This window comes from Babylonia areolata, chromosome 30 (genome assembly GCF_041734735.1).
Source record: "Babylonia areolata isolate BAREFJ2019XMU chromosome 30, ASM4173473v1, whole genome shotgun sequence".
NCBI classification, from domain to species: domain Eukaryota; kingdom Metazoa; phylum Mollusca; class Gastropoda; order Neogastropoda; family Buccinidae; genus Babylonia; species Babylonia areolata.
The window spans coordinates 9,747,415-9,772,414 of NC_134905.1; the positions used below are offsets into that span (position 1 = coordinate 9,747,415).

At 44.4% G+C, this 25,000-nt stretch overlaps 1 protein-coding gene across 1 annotated transcript in view; it reads left to right on the forward strand.

Moving 5' to 3' along the window:
- Positions 1 to 25,000, forward strand: part of LOC143275244 (uncharacterized) — a 43,048-nt gene that overhangs the window by 5,778 nt on the left and 12,270 nt on the right. Inside the window, exons 2-7 of the mRNA XM_076579217.1 lie at positions 2,437 to 2,804; positions 7,078 to 7,195; positions 10,138 to 10,236; positions 11,157 to 11,321; positions 17,936 to 18,232; positions 20,436 to 20,503. Of these exons, the coding sequence (XP_076435332.1) occupies positions 2,440 to 2,804; positions 7,078 to 7,195; positions 10,138 to 10,236; positions 11,157 to 11,321; positions 17,936 to 18,232; positions 20,436 to 20,503 (1,112 nt within the window). The 5' untranslated portion in view covers positions 2,437 to 2,439. The remainder of the gene's footprint in view (positions 1 to 2,436; positions 2,805 to 7,077; positions 7,196 to 10,137; positions 10,237 to 11,156; positions 11,322 to 17,935; positions 18,233 to 20,435; positions 20,504 to 25,000) is intronic.

Sequence of the window (25,000 nt, forward strand, 5' to 3'; positions counted from 1 at the left end):
AGTGCTTTTGATACGTAGTGCTATTGACACTGCTATTGACATGCAACACTTTTGGCACGTAGCGCTATTGACACATTGTGTTATTGACATGTAGTGTTATTGACACGTGGTACTATTGACACGTAGTGCTATTGACACTGCTATTGACACATTGTGTTTTTGGCACGTAGTGCTATTGACACATGGTGCTATTGCCACGTAGTGCCATTGACACTGCTATTGACACATTGTGTTATTGACACGTAGTGTTATTGGCACGTAACGCTATTGACACGTAGTGCTATTGTGTGTGTGTCTGTGTGTGTGTGTGTGTGTGTGTGTGTTTGTTTGTTTGTTTGTGTGTGTGTGTGTGTCACGAAAAATATAAAGCAACCAAAGTGTTTCTATAGTCACGTTACTGTATATTGTTATTTCTTACCCACAAAACCATTACCTGACATACTGACACACTGATCAATAGCTGTCGTTTTATAATGTTAGTTCAAATAGGAACTTCTTTTCATGAATGATGTTATATCGATGGATACATCTGCCAGGAGCAGCAAACTTCTGCCAAGTAATGGGACATAATCTGAATGTACTGTGGGAAATGTTTTTGAAACAGATCGCACTCATCTGAGCTGAATCATTAGATTTAAAAACATGCATCAAGGCATAGAAAGACAAGGCATAGAAAGACAGAATGAAGGATTTACACAATGTACATTCGTTCAAGTGGCCGTTTGTGTAGAAGCATCTTCCTTTCGTGTATATTTATAATCTGCCTGTGCGTACATTGGCAGTTCGTGATAACGTATTATTGAAATCAGGCGAAGGAGGCCACTGAATTTTATTCAGAGAATGATCTGTGTATCACTTACTATCTAAATGTTCACGAACGACCCTCAAAATCAACGAATCATTGGTCCAGAATTTGTCAGTTTAACTTATACAAAACATGTGCGTGTGGAAACTTTTCCAGGTTTTTCAAACTCGGCCACCTTGAACTTCTGCCACAGTTTGGAGAGAACCATTCGTAGCTGTTTTTATGATGGGCGTGTTTCACTGACTCTGATAGTAAGACGCCGTTTTTTGACTCACTTGTGTAAACAAAGTAAGTCTATGTTTTAACCCGGTGTTCGGTTGTCTCTGTGTGTGTGTGTGTGTGTGTGTGTGTGTGTGTGTGTCCGTGTGTCTGTGTGTCCGTGGTAAACTTTAACATTGACATTTTCTCTGCAAATACTTTGTCAGTTGACACCAAATTTGGCATAAAAATAGGAAAAATTCAGTTCTTTCCAGTCATCTTGTTTAAAACAATATTGCACCTCTGGGATGGGCACAAAAAAAATTAAAAAATGAAGCCTAATTATATGCAAACTGCATTTGCTGTTATATTTATATTTTTTGTATTCTCTAAACTTGGCACTTTGACCTCTTATTCTGACACAACAACAAGAGGAGTCATTATTATCATTTTTGTTGAAACAGGAACTTCTTTTGCTAAACATTGATTTTTTTAATTTATTTTGCAAACGTTTTGGTGCAGATAGTAAAAAAGGGAAGTTACTCTGTAATTAATGCTAGGGGACTTAATTTATCACAAGTGAGTCTTGAAGGCCTTGCCTCTCTTGTTTTTAAATGGCGTCTCTGATCGGAGAGGCAGACGTTGATCGGCACTGTTTTGTGGGAGAACGCCGCCGATCAGATTTTTTCTAAAAGAATTGGACTTGGAGATCATCGTGTATAGCTAGCTCAGAAATGCGTTTGGCGATTCTGTTATGATTTATCGAAGCCGAAAAGTCGCGACAGCGAAGACATGGAAAGTTTGAAAGTTTAATAGATCTGTATTTTGATTATGAAACAGTGAAATGGTGATTGATTTGATTGATAGAATCGATCCGTTTCCAGTACGCAATATTCGGTTCGACAAACTCTAGTTCCTGATGGTGAGCAAAAGGATGATTGGAAAGTTTGTGAACTGGTAACCACCCACCCACATCTCTCACCCACCCCCTCCACCCCCGACGTTTTCAGTTTTGTTGTCATCCAGCAGGAATCAGTGAGCCACGAAGATTTTGCCTCTCGTTTCTCGTTGTGTTGTTGTTGTTCTTCTCCTCCTCCTCCTCCTCCTCCTCCTCCTCCTTCTTCTTCTCCTTCTCCTCCTCCTTCTTCTCCTTCTCCTCCTCCTTCTTCTTCTCCTCCTCCTCCTTCTTCTCCTCCTCCTCCTTCTCCTCCTCCTCCTCCTTCTTCTTCTCCTCCTCCTCCTCCTCCTTCTCCCCCTCCTCCTCCTTCTTCTCCTCCTCCTCCTTCTCCTCCTCCTCCTCCTCCTTCTCCCCCTCCTCCTCCTCTTGTTTTTCAGTCCTGACATGACGTTTTTGCGGTGGGCTGGGCGAGAAGCAGCATGACTTGGTTCTTCTTTTCGGTGATGACCGACCCACATTCCTGTCTGTCTGGCAGGAGATGACCCAGGTCAGGTCCAGGGACCCCTCCTTCTCCACCACCCCCATCCTCACGGGCTTCGGGTCCATTGTAGGGTCCTTCACCGACGATCGCAGCATCGCCATGCGTTTAGCCTCCACCTCCACCTCTTCCTCTACCAACGATCACCCCCTCCCCACCTACAACTACCACCACCACCATCGCCGTTCCTCCTCCTTCAACGACCCCCCGGACGGCCCACAGAGTCCCGGCCCCTCCTCCCCCTCCTCCTCCCCCCCACCCCCCTGCACCCCCTCCGTGCCCAAGCTGATGGCTATCCACAGCGTGCAGAGCGCCACGGGCAGTCTGGCTGAGTGGGGGGACAGTGGGACCGACAGGCTGAACGGGTGGGTGTGCTGAGGAGGGTGTGTGGGGGCGGGGGTGGGGGGGGGGGAATTGGTGGTGGTGGTGGGTGTAGTGTGTGTGGGGGGATGAGGGGTGTTGGTGGTGGTGATGGCGATGATGAAGGTGGTTGTTGTATTGATGATGAAGATAGTTGTGGTGATGATGATGAAAATGATGACGACAACGACGATGATGATGGTGGTGGTGGACTAGATAAAAAGATGAGTAACTTTATTATCTCCAATTAGAGAAATTTGGTCAGGTGCATTATCACAACATAGACAAGTAAACAACATGGAGACCATCACTGTAAAATCAACAACAACAACAGTTATTAGGATTATAACGAAGACACAGATGTAAAAATATCACATACATTGTTTGGTACTTTCATTCCACACATTGCAGGCAATATCTAAAAATAAATAAATAAATAAAATGAAATAAAATAAACATTATTTTGAATATGATTGTGAGCATGACATACTATATTGCACACTGATTATAATTAAGATAAGAATAAATTAATCATCTCACAAGATAAATTGCATCAGGTGCGGCAAAACACCAGACAATCAGTACACACACATAGATACAACATTAAACATTACTTGATTAAACAGGAGTAATAAACATATGTTTCAAATAAAAGTATTTCACATATTAGATTTAAAATCATTGTAATTAATGATTATCACAACGTAATTATTAACATAAATATATTTAAATGAAAGTTAACATCAGACATATTATTGTATTGAACATTCGTCCTGCATATTGCACATTCATCCTACATATTGCACATTTATAACAACCATCGTCATGTGTTTTAAGCTAAATAAGACAGTGACTAAAGCAAGGTACAGCCTATCATGCACAGACTTTCACACGAACTCACATGAAAGCACACGCGCGCACATACACACACACGCGCGCGCGCGCGCCTGCTCGTGCACGCATACACACACAGTGACACATACACAGAGAAACATGCGCGCACGCACACACACACACACACACACACACACACACACACACACACACACACACACACACACACACACCGACTGTATACTGAGAGACTGTGTGGAGCTAGGAACCTTTTGAATGCACATGTATTGTATCATACTGCATTGTTTTGTATTGCATTGTATTTTAGTGTGCTGAACTGTATCGCACCGTATTGCATTGCACTGTGTCGTATCGTATCGTATCATATCGTATCGGATTGAATTGAATTGAATTGAATTGCACTGTGTTGTGCTGTCGTGTCGTATCGCATTGTGTTGTGTTGTGTTGCAATTTCTCTTTGTCACAACAGATTTCTATGTGAAAATCGGGCTGCTCTCCCCAGGGAAAGCGCGTCGTTTATCTGGGAGCGCCCCCCAACATCCCCCCAACCCCCAGGCCCCTTTTTCTGCAGTTTGATTTGTTTTTCCACCAAAGTGGATTTATCTACACAATGTTGCCACGGATTTTTTTTGATTTTTTTTGCTGTTGGTTCTTTTATGTGCGGTAAGTGCATGCTGTACACGGGACCTCGGTTTATCGTCTCATCCGAATGACTAGCGTCCAGACCACCTCTCAACATCAAGTGGAGGGGGAGAAAATACTGGCGAATGTGGGGCACTTACTGCATTGCCTTGCATTGCATTGTATTGCATTGCATTGTATTGCACTGTATTGTATTGTATTGTAGTGTATTGCAGTGTATTGTGTTGGACTGTATTGTATTGTATTATGTACTGTAGTGTATTGCAGTGTATTGTATTATGTACTGTAGTGTATTGCAGTGTATTGTATTATGTACTGTAGTGTATTGCAGTGTATTGTATTATGTACTGTAGTGTATTGCACTGTATTGTGTTGGACTGTAGTGTATTGCAGTGTATTGTATTATGTACTGTAGTGTATTGCAGTGTATTGTATTATGTACTGTAGTGTATTGCAGTGTATTGTATTATGTACTGTAGTGTATTGCAGTGTATTGTGTTATGTACTGTAGTGTATTGCAGTGTATTGTGTTATGTACTGTAGTGTATTGCAGTGTATTGTATTATGTACTGTAGTGTATTGCAGTGTATTGTGTTATGTACTGTAGTGTATTGCAGTGTATTGTATTATGTACTGTAGTGTATTGCAGTGTATTGTGTTATGTACTGTAGTGTATTGCAGTGTATTGTATTATGTACTGTAGTGTATTGCAGTGTATTGTATTATGTACTGTAGTGTATTGCACTGTATTGTGTTATGTACTGTAGTGTATTGCAGTGTATTGTATTATGTACTGTAGTGTATTGCAGTGTATTGTATTATGTACTGTAGTGTATTGCAGTGTATTGTGTTATGTACTGTAGTGTATTGCAGTGTATTGTATTATGTACTGTAGTGTATTGCAGTGTATTGTATTATGTACTGTAGTGTATTGCACTGTATTGTGTTATGTACTGTAGTGTATTGCAGTGTATTGTATTATGTACTGTAGTGTATTGCAGTGTATTGTGTTATGTACTGTAGTGTATTGCAGTGTATTGTATTATGTACTGTAGTGTATTGCAGTGTATTGTATTATGTACTGTAGTGTATTGCAGTGTATTGTATTATGTACTGTAGTGTATTGCAGTGTATTGTATTATGTACTGTAGTGTATTGCAGTGTATTGTATTATGTACTGTAGTGTATTGCAGTGTATTGTATTATGTACTGTAGTGTATTGCAGTGTATTGTATTATGTACTGTAGTGTATTGCAGTGTATTGTATTATGTACTGTAGTGTATTGCAGTGTATTGTATTATGTACTGTAGTGTATTGCAGTGTATTGTATTATGTACTGTAGTGTATTGCAGTGTATTGTATTATGTACTGTAGTGTATTGCAGTGTATTGTATTATGTACTGTAGTGTATTGCAGTGTATTGTATTATGTACTGTAGTGTATTGCAGTGTATTGTATTATGTACTGTAGTGTATTGCAGTGTATTGTGTTATGTACTGTAGTGTATTGCAGTGTATTGTATTATGTACTGTAGTGTATTGCAGTGTATTGTATTATGTACTGTAGTGTATTGCAGTGTATTGTATTATGTACTGTAGTGTATTGCAGTGTATTGTATTATGTACTGTAGTGTATTGCAGTGTATTGTATTATGTACTGTAGTGTATTGCAGTGTATTGTATTATGTACTGTAGTGTATTGCAGTGTATTGTATTATGTACTGTAGTGTATTGCAGTGTATTGTATTATGTACTGTAGTGTATTGCAGTGTATTGTATTATGTACTGTAGTGTATTGCAGTGTATTGTATTATGTACTGTAGTGTATTGCAGTGTATTGTATTATGTACTGTAGTGTATTGCAGTGTATTGTATTATGTACTGTAGTGTATTGCAGTGTATTGTGTTATGTACTGTAGTGTATTGCAGTGTATTGTATTATGTACTGTAGTGTATTGCAGTGTATTGTATTATGTACTGTAGTGTATTGCAGTGTATTGTATTATGTACTGTAGTGTATTGCAGTGTATTGTATTATGTACTGTAGTGTATTGCAGTGTATTGTATTATGTACTGTAGTGTATTGCAGTGTATTGTATTATGTACTGTAGTGTATTGCAGTGTATTGTATTATGTACTGTAGTGTATTGCAGTGTATTGTGTTATGTACTGTAGTGTATTGCAGTGTATTGTGTTATGTACTGTAGTGTATTGCAGTGTATTGTATTATGTACTGTAGTGTATTGCAGTGTATTGTATTATGTACTGTAGTGTATTGCAGTGTATTGTATTATGTACTGTAGTGTATTGCAGTGTATTGTGTTGGACTGTAGTGTATTGCAGTGTATTGTATTATGTACTGTAGTGTATTGCACTGTATTGTGTTGGACTGTAGTGTATTGCAGTGTATTGTGTTATGTACTGTAGTGTATTGCAGTGTATTGTATTATGTACTGTAGTGTATTGCAGTGTATTGTATTATGTACTGTAGTGTATTGCAGTGTATTGTGTTATGTACTGTAGTGTATTGCAGTGTATTGTATTATGTACTGTAGTGTATTGCAGTGTATTGTATTATGTACTGTAGTGTATTGCAGTGTATTGTGTTATGTACTGTAGTGTATTGCACTATATTGTATTATGTACTGTAGTGTATTGCAGTGTATTGTATTATGTACTGTAGTGTATTGCAGTGTATTGTGTTGGACTGTGTCAGGCTGTATCATGTTGTACTGTGTTGCATCGTATTGTATCGCCTCGCCATGACTGTGTTGTCCACAGCGCAGTGAAACCCCTGGTGGAAGAACTGCAGCACGCCAGTGAAATGTCGGGAGAGAACTCTGTGACGGAGAGCCACAGGTCCGGCACTGAGAGCGACGGGTCCTTGACCAGAGTGGACGTAAGATGGGGATTTTTTTTTCGTTTCTTTTTTTTAATTTTTATTATTATTATTAATAGTTATGTCTCGTTTCATTTCGTTTCGTTTCTTTTTGTTTCGTTTCGTCTCGGTTCGTTTCTGTTTGTTTCGTTTCGTTTTGTTTCGTTTCGAGTTGGTTCGGTTCGTTTCCGTTTCTGTTTCGTTTCGTTTCGTTTCTTTTTGTTTCGTTTCGGTTTGGTCCGGTTCGGTTCGTTTCCGTTTCTGTTTCGTTTCGTTTTATTTTCTTTTGTTTTTTGTTTTGTTTCATCTTTTGCTTACATACTTTTTTCATCCTGTTCTTCTTCCCGTTGAAAATATGTGGGATTGTGGACGTTCTGTTATTTTGTTGTTGTTTGTTGTTTTTGTTGCTTTTTCAGACTCATTTCATTTTATTTCTCATTTCTTCCTTTCATTTTGTTCACTGTTTGTTTCTTTCTTCCTTGTTTGCTTTTTCGTCGTATTCGTTTCCCTTCGATAGTGTGTAAAATTGTTTCCTTTCAATCTTTTTTCAGTCATTTTTCATTTCAATCTTATCTCTTCTTTTTCTGTCTTTTGTCCTGATTTTCTTAGTTTCTTTCTTTTTCTTTCTTTCCTTTTGTGTCATTCGTTTTCTCAACCCCCTCCCTCTTCTTCTTCTCCTTTGCTTTGCTTGTTTCTGTCTTTGTAACAAAGAAAAAACATGATCCCTTCTGCACTGGGAAGGGCTTGGTGGAGGGACAAATAATGGCATCAAAACTTAAAAAATCATGATTGTTAACAACAACAATCATCTGACGTGTACAAGATGATTACTGATATCAGAAAGAAAGGTACCCTCATTGTTTCTATTGGGATATATAAAATGCTTAATTGAAATAATGTCATGCTATTTGTACACATTCGGTAAAGTTAAGAAATGACATGTATTAGGTTGGGCAGAGGGCAGCGAAGATATCTATGTCTTCTTGCCTTTAAGACGAAAACAGATCATCCCTGTACTTACACTCAAAGGAAAAAAAGATATTTGACTCATAATCAATAATGTACGAAGAAGTCACCGTTAATAATTTACGAATCAGTGCTTCAGCTTTACAGTAAAAATGTAGACTGCGATTGCTGATGATCTGTAGCTATTGTGAAATTAAAAGCAATGTTGCTTTATTGGTCAATTGTTCATTGTATGGTTAGATCTCAATTGTTCATTGTATGGTTTGATGTCAATTGGTCATTGTACGGTTAGATGTCAATTGTTCATTGTATGGTTAGATGTAAATTGTTCATTGTATGGTTAGATTGTAAATTGGTTTACTTCTCGTATGTTCTCTACCCTTTCATCTTTATTGTATTGTATTGTATTGTATTGTATTGCATCACTTTCTCTGTGTGAAATTCGGGCTGCTGTCGCCGTGGAGAGCATGTCGCCACAGTGTAGTGCCACTCTGTTTCTGCCTGCAAGTGTAATTGTTTTTCTATTTTGGCGGTGTTTTCCACAGCATTTTGCCAGGGACAACCTTTTGTTGCCTTGAATTCTTTTACGTATGCTAAGCGCACGCTGCACACGAGACCTCGGTTTATCGTCACATCCACATGATTAGCACGCAGACCACCACTCAAGGTTAAGTGTGGGGTGGGAGGGGGGCAGGGGGTAAGGGGGAGCGGGGGGAGGGGGGGAGTAAAATTCCCGTCCGTATCTGGGACCTGAACCTGCAGGCACTTTGTTTCCCTCTGTGTGACAGGAACACAGTGTTCTTTGTTTCCCTCTGTGTGACAGGAACACAGTGTGCTTTGTTTCCCTCTGTGTGACAGGAACACAGTGTTCTTTGTTTCCCTCTGTGTGACAGGAACACAGTGTGCTTTGTTTCCCTCTGTGTGACAGGAACACAGTGTGCTTTGTTTCCCTCTGTGTGACAGGAACACAGTGTGCTTTGTTTCCCTCTGTGTGACAGGAACACAGTGTGCTTTGTTTCCCTCTGTGTGACAGGAACACAGTGTTCTTTGTTTCCCTCTGTGTGACAGGAACACAGTGTGCTTTGTTTCCCTCTGTGTGACAGGAACACAGTGCGCTTTGTTTCCCTCTGTGTGACAGGAACACAGTGTGCTTTGTTTCCCTCTGTGTGACAGGAACACAGTGTGCTTTGTTTCCCTCTGTGTGACAGGAACACAGTGTGCTTTGTTTCCCTCTGTGTGACAGGAACACAGTGTGCTTTGTTTCCCTCTGTGTGACAGGAACACAGTGTGCTTTGTTTCCCTCTGTGTGACAGGAACACAGTGTGCTTTGTTTCCCTCTGTGTGACAGGAACACAGTGTTCTTTGACTGACAGTACATCACTATGCTGTGCAGGCATTTGTTCGTTGTTGTTGTTGTTTTGGCATGTGTGGGGGGTGGGTTGGTGGGTGGGTGGTGCTGATTGTTTGTTCTTGTTTTGGTGTGTGTGGTGGCGCTGTGAAAACATAAGTGTGGACATTTGGAGATTTAACGCGTCCAATACAAATCATTTGTATTTGTATTTGTATTTCTTTTTATCACAACAGATTTCTCCCCAGGGAGAGCGCGTCGCTACACTACAGCGCCACCCTTTTTTTTTTTCTTTTTTTTTTTCTTTTTTTCCTGCATGCAGTTTTATTTGTTTTTCCTGTCGAAGTGGATTTTTCTACAGAATTTTGCCAGAACAATCCTTTGGTTGCCGTGGGTTCTTTTACGTGCGCTAAGTGCATGCTGCACACGGGACCTCGGTTTATCGTCTCATCCGAATGACTAGCGTCCAGACCACCACTCAAAGTCTAGTGGAGGGGGAGAAAATATCGGCGGCTGAGCCGTGATTCGAACCTGCGCGCTCAGATTCTCTCGTTTCCTAGGCGGACGCGTTACCTCTAGGCCATCACTCCACTGTTCACTCATTCATTCATTCATCTATTCAGTCATTCATTCATTCTCTTTCTTCCAGTTGAGAGATATCGGAGAGGACAGTCATAACTTCACAACCAACACACTTCGCAGATGTAAACTACAAGTGTTGAAACCTTACTGGGGACTTCTGATGTTTGTGAGTACATATTTTCCGGGTGTCTCAGTTCAGACAGAGAGAGAGGGACAGACAGAGACAGGCACAGACAGATACAGAGTAAGAGATTTAGAATGCACACACACACACACACACACACACACACACACACACACACACACACACACACACTCACACACGTACGTGCGCGTGCGCACACACACACACACATGCGCGCGCGCGTGCGATGTAGAGTAGTGTATATGAATGCTTTGACGTCTCCTTGGGAATCTGAAACTGAAACTATCGCCTTCAGCATCGTAAATCATCATCATCATCATCATCATCATTAACATCACTTTCATCATCATAATCATCATCATATCATTGTCAGTAATTATGAGGTTTGTAACTAACAGACCTGTAAAGTAAAATGAAATTATGCTTTCTTTTTATAGATGAGTATGGAAGTGATGATTCTGGGCTGATCAGCCCCTTGATTAACACCTTGACCACAGTGAACGCCCCTTGATTAACACCCTGACCACAGTGAACGCCCCTTGATTAACACCCTGACCACAATGAACGCCCCTTGATTAACACCTTGACCACAGTGAACGCCCCTTGATTAACACCTTGACCACAGTGAACGCCCCTTGATTAACACCTTGACCACAATGAACGCCCCTTGATTAACACCTTGACCACAGTGAACGCCCCTTGATTAACACCTTGACCACAGTGAACGTCCCTTGATTAACACCTTGACCACAATGAACGTCCCTTGATTAACACCTTGACCACAATGAACGTCCCTTGATTAACACCCTGACCACAGTGAACGTCCCTTGATTAACACCTTGACCACAATGAACGTCCCTTGATTAACACCTTGACCACAGTGAACGCCCCTTGATTAACACCCTGACCACAGTGAACGCCCGCGCGTGCCTGACTTTCAGGTGGGGTGGCGCGTGTTTCGCCATGACGTCATCACGCCCCGCAGCTGGTGGCTACGTGTGTTGAACGTGGTGTACCCCGTCCTGGTGGTCCTCCTGCTGCTCTACACCTACATGTATGAGATGATCGCCTGTGAGTGGAAACTGAACGTTGTCAAAGACACCAAGGTGAGTGTGGGGAGAGGGGTGGGCGAGGATGTGTGGGTGGTGTGTGAGGGCGGAGTGTTAGTGGGTGTAGGTGATTATTCGTGGTTGTATGTGTGTGTGTGTGTCTGTGTGTGTGTCTGTGGGTGTGTGAGAGCGGGGTAGTAGGAGGCTTGGGGGGTTTGTGTATGTGTGTGTAGGGGTGTTGGGGTAGGTGGTTGGGCGGTTGTGTGTATGTGGGTGGTGTACGGCTGGTAAGGGTTGTTCAGTGTGTGTGTGTGTGTGTGTGTGTGTGTGTGTGTGGGTGGGTGGGTGTGTGTGTGTGTGTTTGTGTGTGAGTGTGTGTGTGTGTGTCTGTCTGTCTGTCTATCGGTCTGTGTGACTGTGACTGTCTGTGTCTTTGTTTCGCCCCCCCGGCCACCCGCCCCGTTCTCATAGGTTCTTTTACGTGCGCTCAGTGCATGTTTCCAAATGGGAGCTCGGTTTATCAGCTCATCCGAATGACTAGCACCCAGTCCAGCACCCAAGGCCTAGTGGAGGGGAGGTAACTCCTGGTCCCTACATGGGACTGGAACCCGTGGACACTGGCTTTCTGGTGGGGCGTGTCACCACTGGGCCACCCTCCACTGTCACTGATCGTCTGTCTGTCGGTCTGTCTGTCACTCGGCTGTCTGTCTGTCTGTATGTATGTCGACCCATCTATCTATCTATCTATCTATCTATCTATCTATCTATATGTCTGTCTGTCTGTCTGTCTGTCTATCTATATTCCTGTCTGTCTGTCTGATTGTCTATCTATCTATCTGTCTGTCTGTCTATCTATATTCCTGTCTGTCTGTCTGATTGTCTATCTATCTATCTATCTGTCTGTCTGTCTATCTATCCATCTGTCTATCTATCTATCTTTCTATCTGTGTGTCTGTCTACTACTCGTCTATCTATCCATCTATCTACCTATCTATATGTCTGTCTGTCTGTCTGTCTATGTATGTATCTATCTATCTATATGTCTGTCTGTCTGTCTGTCTGTCTATCTACATGTCTGTCTGTCAGTCTGTCTGACTGTCTGTCTACCTATCTATCTATTTGTCTGTCCATCTGTCTATCTATCTGTCTGTCTGTCTATTTATCTTTCTGTCTGTCCATCTGTCCGTCTGCCTATCTATCTAACTACATATCTATCCATCTGTCTGTCTTTCTGTCTATCTATCTATCACATTCTGTCCGTCTGCCTGTCTCTCTCTCTCTGTCTCTCTCTTTGTTAGATAAAAGGAAAACAACAGACTCCACAAAGCCTTCTATCGTCCAAAAGTTTGTTTCTTTGTTTGTGTTTGTCCTTACAACTGTCTGTTGATGGATGTTGTGTGTCCGTTTGTCTATCTATCTATCTATCTATCTATCCCATAATCTCATAGACCGTGGGGACACAACACAACTGGCAACCAGCCTCCTTCATCCCTGGCAGTTGTCTGTCCTTCCAACTGTTTCACTCAGGGTTAGACTGTCCACTCTTGATGTTGTCCCCCCATCTCTTCTTCTGCTGGCCTCTTCTCAATCCCTGCACTGTTCCCCACAGGAAGGTCTTGGCCAGTCCTGTTGAATGCGAGACATGGCCATACCATTTCATTATCCTTAACAGTGGTTAGTAGACCATCATGTGGCCCAATAGTCTGCTTGACTCTTCTGCCCACTTCATTGTTTGTGATGTACTCCCTGTATGTGATACAAAGGATGTACCTGAAGCATCTCATCTCTGTGGCCTGTATCTCATTCTCTAGTTCAGCTGTCAGGTCCGTATCTCGCTGACATATAGAAATATGGAAATGACAAGGGGGCGCATGTTGCTATCATTCCAGATGGGACTGGGTTTTGTCAGCGCTGTTGTCTGAGCGATCCAGGAGAGTATTTCTGGCTTGGATTCTTCGTCCGAAACGATTGCTCCGAAATACTTGAAGCTTTGGACGGTTTCCAGTTTTTCACCGTTGATTCTGATATCAGTGCTGATGCCATCAGAGTTGATGGTCATTAGTTCGGTCTTCTTTGCGCTGACCTCCACACCATATGCTGCAGATGTTTTGTCAAGGCATTACACCAGGTTCATGAGCCCATCTTCATTTCCTGACAATCCATCAATGTCATCAACAAAACGCAGGTTGGTGATTGTCCTGCAGCCAATGCTGACTGTTCCTCCATGGTTTTCAAGTGCGTCAGTCATGATCCTCTCAAGGAAGATGTTGAAGAGCGTGAAAGATAGTAAAACAGCCTTGTCTAACTCAAACACTTATTTTGAACCAGTTTTTAATGCTGCCATTGAAGTAGACTGTGCTCCTGACCTTTTCATAAAGATGCTGTATCACCTTGATCCGTATGTCTGCATGAAATAAAAAAAATAATAAAAGAATAAAAATAAAACCTTTGGATGTCGTCGGGAGAGAGAGAGTCGTGAACTGATGTCATCACAGCACGAAAGGCTGGGGTCGTGTGACTGTTTGCACGCACACACTCCCTGTCACTTGTGTGTGTGTGTGTGTGTGTGTGTTGTTGGTGGTGGTGGTGGTGGTGGTGGTGGTGTCTGCCTCTATTTGTGGGGTTGGATGAGTGTGTGTGGCTGCCTTGGTCTGTGTGTTTTTGTCTGACTGTCTGTCTGACTGTCTTTCTGTTGGTTCTCTCTCTCTCTCTCTCTCATATTATTACTATTGATGCATGTTGTTATTTGTATTATGAACCCCCATGTCATTAGGGCTGTAAAGCTATTGACATTAAAGTGTTCAGTGTTCAGTGTTCTCTCTCTCTCTCTCTCTCTCTCTCTCTCTCCCACACTCACATACGCACGCGCACATGCACAAACACCTACACATACACATATGCGCGCGCACACACACACACACACACACACACACACCAAACGAAAAAAAGGCAAGGTTGAACAGTATTACCACCTGATAGATAACCCGCTGACCCATATTCAGGAAGATTGCATTGTGTTTTAACTCTACCCCCCCCCCCCGCCCCCCCCCCTCCTCGGACCCCTCTCTCCTTCCCTCTCCTCATATCACCTCTGTGATAAACTGATTCACCGTTCGCCTTTTTCCAAAACACGACGGACTGTATGTAGAAACGTGTGACACAAGAGGAGAGGAGTTCTTTCTTTTGTATACTGAGGCGGCGGCGAACCAATCAAGAATTCAAAGATTTTTTTTTAATATCATTATTATCATTGATCTTTTAGCCCCTTTTAGGGGGGGGAGGATAAACCGTTGATGTACCACACACACACACACACACACACACACACACACACACACACAGAATTCCAACAATCGTAACAGACTGTGACAACTGAAAATCGTAATGGTGTGGTTTTGAATCATAGTTATCCCCCATATTAGAGAGTTGATACACCCTTTCCAAATGTTCTTTTTGAATTTGCTCAGATTTTTTCCCCTTCTTTCTTTGTGGCTCGAAATAACCACAACAAACAACAACAAAAATGCGCAGTAGTAACGATTTTGATTGAGACTTTTATTTATTCATTATTGATTTATCTAATCTCTTTTCCCCCTTTTTTTCCTTTGGCATGTTTGGGTGTTCCATGATGAATATCACGAAATTGGCCCTGTGTTCTGACTTGTCAGTCACAGTCCATGCAGGTTCTCTTCCCACTGTTCGTTACGGTTTTTTCTGCGACGCAGCCGGACTTACAGGTTATGTTCTGAATTGTCTCTTTATGCAAATCAGATCACAATGACACGTATACATTGGATAGGACAAGTTCTTTTGAGTCCTCTCTCTCTCTCTCTCTTTCTCTGTGTGTGTGTGTGTGTGTGTGTGTGTGTGTGTGTGTGTGTCCCTCCTCTCTCTTTCTCTCTCTCGCACGGTCGCTCTCTTTCGCACTCCTACGTTGAAGATCGTGTAATCCATGACAGCGTGTGGTGGATGAAGTCATCAGGAAGACACCCAGCCTGCACCAGCCACTGCAGACCCATCAGTAGACTGCTCGTGGAAGTGAATAAAGAACAACAAACAAACCACAACGCGAGGAGACTGATAAAGGAAGAAAATCGCATGGATTCGGGATGACGACAGCAACAATCATCAAAATTGCGATGATGGTGATAACAATAACAACACTTTCACCTACTTAAAAACAACCACCAAAAGTGCAGCTTGAATGTTATCAGTACACGGTATGACCAACAGCAAAGCCTCTTCTACCAGCTGACTTGGTTGTCGCGTACAGAGTCACCTGGTATTAAAGTCCAGTTATCATGTTAAAAAAAAAGTGTAACCCAGTTATTCTAATTTTTACACGGAAATGTATCAGAAATCGATTGGCTACAAGGTTGGCAGGTCCACGCACGTATTACGCCATGTTCCACAAGGAAGGAGTGTAGAAGAGAGTAGGATGGGAGCAGAAGGTGTGAGAGGGGGTCAGTGAAGGAGAAGGGGTGGGAGGGGGTCAGTGAGGAGCAGAAGGATGGGAGGGGGTCAGTGAAGGAGCAGAAGGGTGGGAGGGGGTCAGTGGAGTAGGAGAAGGTGTGAGAGGGGGGTCAGTGAAGGAGAAGGGGTGGGAGGGGGTCAGTGAAGGAGAAGGGGTGGGAGGGGGTCAGTGAGGAGCAGAAGGATGGGAGGGGGTCAGTGGAGTAGGAGAAGGTGTGAGAGGGGGGTCAGTGAAGGAGAAGGGGTGGGAGGGGGTCAGTGAGGAGCAGAAGGGTGGGAGGGGGTCAGTGAAGGAGAAGGGGTGGGAGGGGGTCAGTGAAGTAGGAGAAGGATGGGAGGGGGTCAGTGAAGGAGAAGGGGTGGGAGGGGGGTCAGTGAAGGAGAAGGGGTGGGAGGGGGTCAGTGAGGAGCAGAAGGGTGGGAGGGGGTCAGTGAAGGAGAAGGGGTGGGAGGGGGTCAGTGAAGTAGGAGAAGGATGGGAGGGGGTCAGTGAAGGAGAAGGGGTGGGAGGGGTCAGTGAAGTAGGAGAAGGATGGGAGGGGGTCAGTGAAGGAGAAGGGGTGGGAGGGGGTCAGTGAAGGAGCAGAAGGATGGGAGGGGGTCAGTGAAGGAGAAGGGGTGGGAGGGGGTCAGTGAAGGAGAAGGGGTGGGAGGGGGTCAGTGAAGGAGCAGAAGAGTGGGAGGGGGTCAGTGAAGGAGCAGAAGGGTGGAAGGGGGTCAGTGGAGGAGCAGAAGGTGTGAGATGGGGTCAATGAAGGAGCAGAAGGGTGGGAGGGGGTCAGTGAAGGAGAAGGGGTGGGAGGGGGTCAGTGAAGGAGCAGAAGGGGTGGGAGGGGGTCAGTGAAGGAGCAGAAGGGTGGGAGGGGGTCAGTGAAGGAGCAGAAGGTGTGAGATGGGGTCAATGAAGGAGCAGAAGGGTGGGAGGGGGTCAGTGAAGGAGAAGGGGTGGGAGGGGGTCAGTGAAGGAGCAGAAGGGGTGGGAGGGGGTCAATGAAGGAGCAGAAGGGTGGGAGGGGGTCAATGAAGGAGCAGAAGGGTGGAAGGGGGTCAATGAAGGAGCAGAAGGGTGGGAGGGGGTCAGTGAAGGAGAAGGGGTGGGAGGGGGTCAGTGAAGGAGCAGAAGGGTGGGAGGGGGTCAATGAAGGAGAAGGGTGGGAGGGGGTCAATGAAGGAGAAGGGGTGGGAGGGGGTCAGTGAAGAAGCAGAAAGGTGCCTCTTCCTTGTCTTTAGTTTCTACAGTTTTAGAGTTATGCATGCGTTAGAATGACTGGTGCGAAAGCGCTTTGATTTGTCGCTGCACAAGATTTAGCGCTATATAAATACCATTATTATTATTATTATTATTATTATTATTATAGTGAAGGAGGAGAAGGGGTGGGAGGGGGTCAGTGAAGGAGCAGAAGGGGTGGGAGGGGGTCAGTGAAGGAGCAGAAGGGGTGGGAGGGGGTCAGTGAAGGAGCAGAAGGGTGAGAGAGGGTCAGTGAAGGAGCAGAAGGGTGAGAAGGGGTCAGTGAAGGAGCAGAAGGGTGGATGGAGAAGCAGGAATGGATGGGGGTGGGGGAACTATAGCACTGGTTGCAGTACAACGAGCAGTAAAAGAGAGCGAGGAGCTGGCTGGCTGTTTGTGTCTTGTTTTGTGTGGTTGACCGAGCGTTAAGCAACAATGATCAACAAACAAGCAGCTCACTTGTACAAAGTACAGGGCAGCGTCCTGTTTTTGCGTCCTGAATTATTGCACATATTTTAACGAACATTTTCGCGTGTTTTGCATCTGAGACATGAAAAATGACATGTTGCGTGTTGTCGACCCTTCTAATTAAGAAATAGTCACAAATGCGACGCGAAATAACCCGTAACATGAACCCGAACCGACACTTGTCTCAGGCCGCCATGCCGGGACCAAAACGTAAGGAGTAGGATGGCGGTATGTTAGTTTAGTGACTGAATCTGCATCAAAATATTGAGTAAAACAACGTTCAAAATAGTCGAAATCCATTGAAAATGGGTTACAACATCTACTATATGTAAATATCGTTTCATCCATGCAAAAAAATTGCCGGTAAAATAGGTCCCTGATTTTAGGACGCTTAAATAGGGCTTTACCGAACTATAGTTGTTTTTTTGTTTTTTTAAATCTTTTTTTCTTTTTCTTTTTATTCCTTTGTTCTTGTTTTTTTGTTGTTGTTTTTTGCACACAGGTTCGAACCCCCAAACCACCCCCAACGACGATAACCACGCCGATAGGTAACTACACGGACAACGAGACCACCACGGGCACGAGCCTCCCGAAAGCTCTTCTCTTTAACTTCTCCCCAACCCAAGAGGAGAACCTCACCTCCCCCACACTCTCCCCCTCTTCCTCCACCCCCCCTCCCTGTGACCACATCATCACCACCTACCTCATCCCCAACGTCCTTCACTTCGCGGCTTACGTCATGGGCATGTATTACTTCCGTATCCAGGACAACGAACAGATGTACGCCCTGATGGAAAAGGTGGGTGTATTGGTGTGTGTGTGTGTGTGTGTGTGTGTTCTGATGTGGAAGGCGATTTTTTTTTTCTCAGGAAAGCATACATGCGTGTTTCGGTTTGGGTTTCCTTGTTGTTTGTGTGTTTTTGGGTTTTTGGGTTTATTTGTTTTTTTGTTGTTTGTTTGTTTGTTTTTTTGTTTGTTGTTGTTGTTGTTTTTTGTGTGTTTTTTTCATTGTTTTGTTTTGTTTTGTTGTTTTTTTTGGGGGGTGGGGGGTTGTAGGTTTTCTTTCATAATTTTTAATCCCTTTGAGCCAGTTGAAATGTAACTGAACTTGAGTAAACATTTCTATCATTTATTTTTCAAAAGTTCTAACTGGAGTCAGTATACTGTGATGTTGGAAATTAGGCAATTCTAACCTCTTACTTTCATCATAAGCAGTCGAATGAGTTTCTCTGGTGGCCATTGTAAATGTCCTGGAGCCAAGAAACACAGTCACAGGCTCCATATGGTATATTCCATCACTCTTTATGCATGCCAGACATTGACACTCGCTGCGGACTGGGAGAAAAAAAAAAGAATTCAAGCCTTGGAAATAAAGTGTTATCACAATATACTAGTCATAATAATAATAATAATAATAATAATAATAATAATAATAATAATAATGATAATCCAGTGATATAACGCATTTCCATGTAACACAGGTTCAGCTGTGCTGTACAGTGTAAAAACCGACAAGTGAAACGTGCATTTAATGACTCAAATGAAAAACTGACCCTGCACAGACATCCAACCGAACACTAAGTACATCCACGTACCAAAAAACAACAACATTGTATACAACACAACACTCGTCATACATATCATACATCACAATCATACATCATGATGCCTAAATAATGCACGTTGCATATCACAGTACTGAACACTAATACCACAATGCTTAAAACCATATTACGATACCTAAAAACAAATCACATTTTACTTAAAACCGATCACATACATCTAAAATCAGAAAACACTTCAAATCAGTCTTCCTCCCTCTCCATCCCCACACAACACCTGAATAACATACACAGGATATTCAAAACCGATCGCAATATTTCAAACGAATCCCAGTCGTTAAAGCCAGTCAAATGTATCACAATGCCCAGATGATATACAGAACACCCCCACCCCCTTACACAACACCCCAACTAAACACCCAGAAAAAAAAAACCCAGCACGTGTACACACACATCAGAAGAGATAACGTTCAAAAGGTGTGACTTAAGGTTCTTTTTAAAAGCAAAGGAACAATGAGTGTTTCAGGGGAACAGGGCACGGAGGTCCAGACAGTGGGGCCATAGACAGATATTATTTTCCAAAGGTCTCAGTGGAGAGCGGAGGACCTGTCAGCAGAGAGGAGTCAAAAGAACGCAGTGTCCCAGAAGAATGGTATAGATGGAGAAGATCTGAAACCAGATACACCTATCACCACTGATCAACAAGTGCCGCAAACCATCAAGGAGCTGACTGGACCAAATGAAAACCTTACATCCGTTAAGAAAAGGAAACTACGTTGATTTGGCCATACGCCTTGCTCAAACAACCCTCCAAGGAACTGTTGAGGGAGGAAAACAGAGGGGCAGAAAAGAAAAGAAAAAAACAGAACCACACACACACACACACAACCCCCACCCCACCCCCCAAAAAACACACACAAAAACAAAAACCAATGCACTGACAACCTGCAGAACAGAAGGGAAACCATGTGCAGACCCAGGCTTTGACACGGCCCAGACCTGGAGGAATGTCACCTTGAAATGCCGCTTTGTTGGCGGGGCTACAGGCAACATGACCTTGAGAAATTTGGTGAACGGTTCTATGCGGCGCCTCAGTGATAATAGAATTAAGGGGAGAAGAAGACCAGGAAAAAATTCGATGAAAACCCCTGTGTTCAGTTTGTGTCCGTGTGTTGTCTGTTGCCGCTGACTGGCTCACAGCAGATCGTACAGAAAACTTACAACAGACGGGACAGAAAACCAAAAACAAATGAATGAATAAACAAAAAGAACGAGTAAATTTATAAATAGAAATTAAAAAGCAAAACAAACAAAAATAACGCAAAAATACAACAAAAACAAATAAACAAAAAGCAGAAAAACTTTGAGCGTACTTTTATTGACAACATCTCAAAGGCAAAAGTACATGACTGTGATGTTTATTTGTTGTTTTTGTTCAAGGTGTTTCTTCAGGCAAACCCACAGCATACCAGCTCCAGCTCTCAGCAGAAATTGGTGTACAAAACTAGGTGAGTTGAAATGACTGAAATGCGTTCTATTGTATTGTATTGTACTGTATTGTATTGTATTGAGTGGCGTTGCGTTGCGTTGTGTCGCGATGCGTTGCGTCGTATCGTATCATTCATTCATTTTGCCCATCGCTCCTGGTGGAGCATAGGCCATCGACGACCCCTCGCCATCGCACTCTGTTCTGGGCTGTTCTGGCCATTCCAGTCCAGTTGGTCCCTTGCTGCTTCAGCTCTGCCTCGGTATCTCGCCTGCAGCTGTTGCGAGGCCGGCCTCTCTTCCTCTTTCCCTGCGGGTTCCAGGTCAGGGCTTGGCGTGTGATGCTGGACGCTGGCTTCCTGAGGGTGTGTCCGATCCAGCCCCACTTCCTCCGCAGTATCTGCTTGGCCACTGGTTCCTGTCCCGCTCGCTCGCACAGATCTTCGTTTCGGATCTTCTCCTGCCATCGGATCTTGTAGATGCACCTCAGACAGGTGTTGAAGAATGTCTGAATCTTCTGCTGCATCGTATGTGTTGTCCGCCATGTCTCGCATCCGTAGAGCAGAATGTATCGTATCATATCGTATTGTTGTGTTGTGTTGTGTTGTGTTGTGTTACGTTTTGTCGGGACAGACTTCTCTGTGTAAAATTCGGGCTGCGCTTCCTAGGGAGAGCACGTCGCCGCACTCTATCGCGACTGATTTCTTCTGTTTTTTTTGTTTGTTTGCTTGTTTGTTTTTTTATGCACGTGAATTTGTTTTGTTTGCTTTACAATCAGTGGATTTTTTGCTCAAAATGTCGCCAGGGACAACCTTTGTTGCGGAGTGTCCTCCCCTGTGCGTTAAATGCTGTAAAGAGGACCAACATGTTATATACTGCAGTGCAGCTCAGTGCAGTGTAGTACAGTGTAGTGTAATGTAGTTCAACGCAGTGCAGTGTAGTACAGTGTAGTGTAATGTAGTTCAGCGCAGTGCAGTGTAGTACAGTGTAGTGTAATGTAGTGCAGCTCAGTGCAGTGTAGTACAGTGTAGTGTATTGTAGTGCAGCTCAGTGCAGTGTAGTACAGTGTAGTGTAATGTAGTGCAGCTCAGTGCAGTGTAGTACAGTGTAGTGTAATGTAGTTCAGCGCAGTGCAGTGTAGTACAGTATAGTGTAATGTAGTTCAGCGCAGTTCAGTGTAGTACAGTGTAGTGTAATGTAGTGCAGCTCAGTGCAGTGTAGTACAGTGTAGTGTAATGTAGTGCAGCTCTGTGTAGTATAGTACAGTGTAGTGTAATGTAGTGCAGCTCAGTGCAGTGTAGTACAGTGTAGTGTAATGTAGTTCAGCGCAGTGCAGTGTAGTACAGTGTAGTGTAATGTAGTTCAGCGCAGTGCAGTGTCGTACAGTGCAGCGCAGTGCAGTGTAGTACAGTGTAGTGTAATGTAGTGCAGCTCAGTGCAGTGTAGTACAGTGTAGTGTAATTTCGTGCAGCGCAATGCAGTGTAGTACAGTGTAGTGTAATGTAGTTCAGCTCAGTGCAGTGTAGTGCAGTGTAGTACAGTGTAGTGTAATGTAGTGCAGTGCAGTGTAGTACAGTGTAGTGTAATGTAGTGCAGCACAGTGTAGTACAGTGTAATGTAGTGCAGCGCAGCGCAGTGTAATGTAGTGCAGTTCACAGCAGTGTAGTGTAGTGTAATGTAATTTAGTACAGCTTAGTGTAGTGTAGAGTCGCGTAGTGCAGTGCAGCGCAGTGTAGTGCAGGGCACTGCAATGTAGTGTAGTGTAGTGTAGTGTAGTGTAGTGTAGTGCAGTGCAGTGTAGTATAGTGTAGTGCAGTGCAGTGCAGTGCAGTGCAGTGCAGTGTAGTGTAGTGTAGTGTAGCGCAACGCAGCGCAATGTAGTGCAGTGTAGTGCAGTGCAGTGCAGTGCAGTGCAGTGTAGTATAGTGCAGTGTAGTGTAGTGCAGTGCAGTGCAGTGCAGTGCAGTGCAGTGCAGTGATGTAGTGTAGTGCAGTGCAGTGCAGTGCAGTGCAGTGCAGTGTAGTGTAGTGTAGTGTAGTGCAGCGCAGCGCAGCGCAGTGCAGCGCAGTGCAGTGCAGTGTAGTGTAGTGTAGTGTAGTGTAGCGTAGTGCAGTGCAGTGTAGCGCAGTTCACAGCAGTGTAGTGTAGTGTAGTGTCGTGTAGTGTCGTGCAGTGCAGTGTAGTGTAGTGTAGTGTAGTGTCAGGTCAGGTCATTAGATCTGCTACTGGTAACCTGTAATCCAGTACAACCTGTTCAGGGTCGGGTTGCCGGCGACTAAACCGGCACTCCCACCGCTCCCTTCCGGGACTGGTGAGGTGGGTGGCTAGACACCCTTATGGAGATCCATAAAAGGGCGTTGGCTCAGGAGAGCCACCGACGGCCATCTAGCTCCACCGTGCTATGTGCATGCCACACGCAGTTGGCCCCCGGGGTGTGTCTACCCATGCATGCGAAGTCTGGATCCGGCAGAATTTGCGGAAGAAACCTATCGGTTCAACGGAGAGGAAGGCGGTTACAGCAACGCACTGTGGAGTGCAGAGAGCAAGATGAGACACCGAAAGGATATCTTGGTCATCCACTGCATCCGTGCTCATCCTCCAGTCGTCTCGACTTAGTCTTGCCACTGGAAATTGGTGGACCCGGACGAGAGAGTGAGGTCGACGTTGCGCAACTCCTCTTCACTTTAAACAAACTCATCGCGCAAGTCATCAGTCATCCAAAATGACCTTTCATTCTTCATCATTTCATCACCCCCAAGTCCTGTGGCGACAGGCGAGCGACGAAACGACAGGTGTGGGTACACTGGCAGTCGCAGCCGCAGACCTGCACGCAGGCGGCTCAGGCCATAGGGTCGTTCTTCGTCGACAGGAGCAGCGATGGAGCTCGGCAGCCGTCTGAGCGTCTGAGCAGCCCTCTTTAGGAATGCACTGCTCACCTCCCTGGCATGAGGAAGAGGCTAGAAAAGGTTCCCTAAACATTGCCTGCTCCATATCACCCTGGCCAGCATACCGCGGCTGGCGGGGACCCTACATCAGCGGTCGAAACAAGAAAGAAAAGAAAAAAACAAGGATCGTTCCTCTCACCATTGGTGCTTGGAACATAAGGACTCTCCTGGACAGAGATAACGCGGACAGACCCCAAAGGAGAACGGCACTAGTTGCATCCGAATTCGCCAGATACAACATTGACATCGCAGCCTTGAGTGAGACTCGGCTTGCAGGCGAAGGCGAGCTCTGTGAACAGGGATCTGGTTACACCTTCTTCTGGAGTGGACGAGGAAGCGAAGAGCGACGTGAGGCTGGTGTTGGTTTTGCAGTAAAAACAGCACTTGTCAGCAAGCTAGCTGGAATCCCAAAGGGAGTCAACAATAGGCTTATGACCATGAAACTCCCACTGGCATCTGGCCAGAAGCACCTCACCATTGTCAGTGCCTACGCCCCAACCATGACCAACCCGGATGAAGTGAAGGCGAAGTTCTACGAGGACTTTCACTCTGTCATTGCTGCTATCCCTAAAGCAGAAAAGCTCATCATTTTGGGGGACTTCAATGCTAGAGTTGGCTCTGACTACATCTCCTGGGATGGAGTGATTGGAAAGCATGGTGTGGGCCACTGCAACCCAAATGGATTGCTTTTGCTTCAGACCTGTGCAGGACGTCATGGATGCACCCTCGCTCAAAGCATTGGCATCTCATCGATTATGTCATCGTCAGGAAAAGGGATAGGCAAGATGTACGTGTAACAAAGACCATGTGCGGCGCCGAGTGTTGGACAGACCATCGCCTTGTAGTCTTGAAGCTGAATATTCGAATCCAACCCAAGAGACGCCCCCAAGGCCAGAAGGCTCCAAAACGGCTCAACATCGCTAAGCTGAAAAACATCACCATCAAACAGTCCTTTGTGGAGCTGCTGGAAGATCGTCTGGAATCCGCCTCTCTGGACAACCAGAATGTGGAGTCTGACTGGAGGACCCTGCGTGAGCTGATCTATAGTACAGCTTCAGAGACCCTGGGACCCATGACCAGAAAGCACAAAGACTGGTTTGATGAAAACTGTGATGAAATCAAGCAGCTTCTGGATGAGAAACGCCGTCTGCATCAAGCCTACCTGAGCAACCCAAAGTCCACATCAAAAAAGGATGCGTACGATGCCATCCGCAGGACTGTTCAGCAAAAGTTACGCCAGATGCAGGATAAGTGGCTGAGTGACAAAGCTGATGAGATCCAGGGATATGCTGACAGGCACGATATGAAGAGGTTCTATGATGCCTTAAAAGAAGTCTACGGCCCCACATCCTCAGGATCATCCCCCCTCCTCAGTGCAGATGGGAATACCTTGATCACCGAGAAGGAGAACATTCTCGATCGCTGGGCTGAGCACTTCAACAGTGTCTTAAATCGCCCTTCCTCCATAAATGATGAAGCCATAGACCGTCTCCCACAAGTCCCCATCAACGAAGCACTGGACGATCCGCCAACACCTCTTGAGACCCAGAAAGCAATCCGTCTGCTATCCAGTG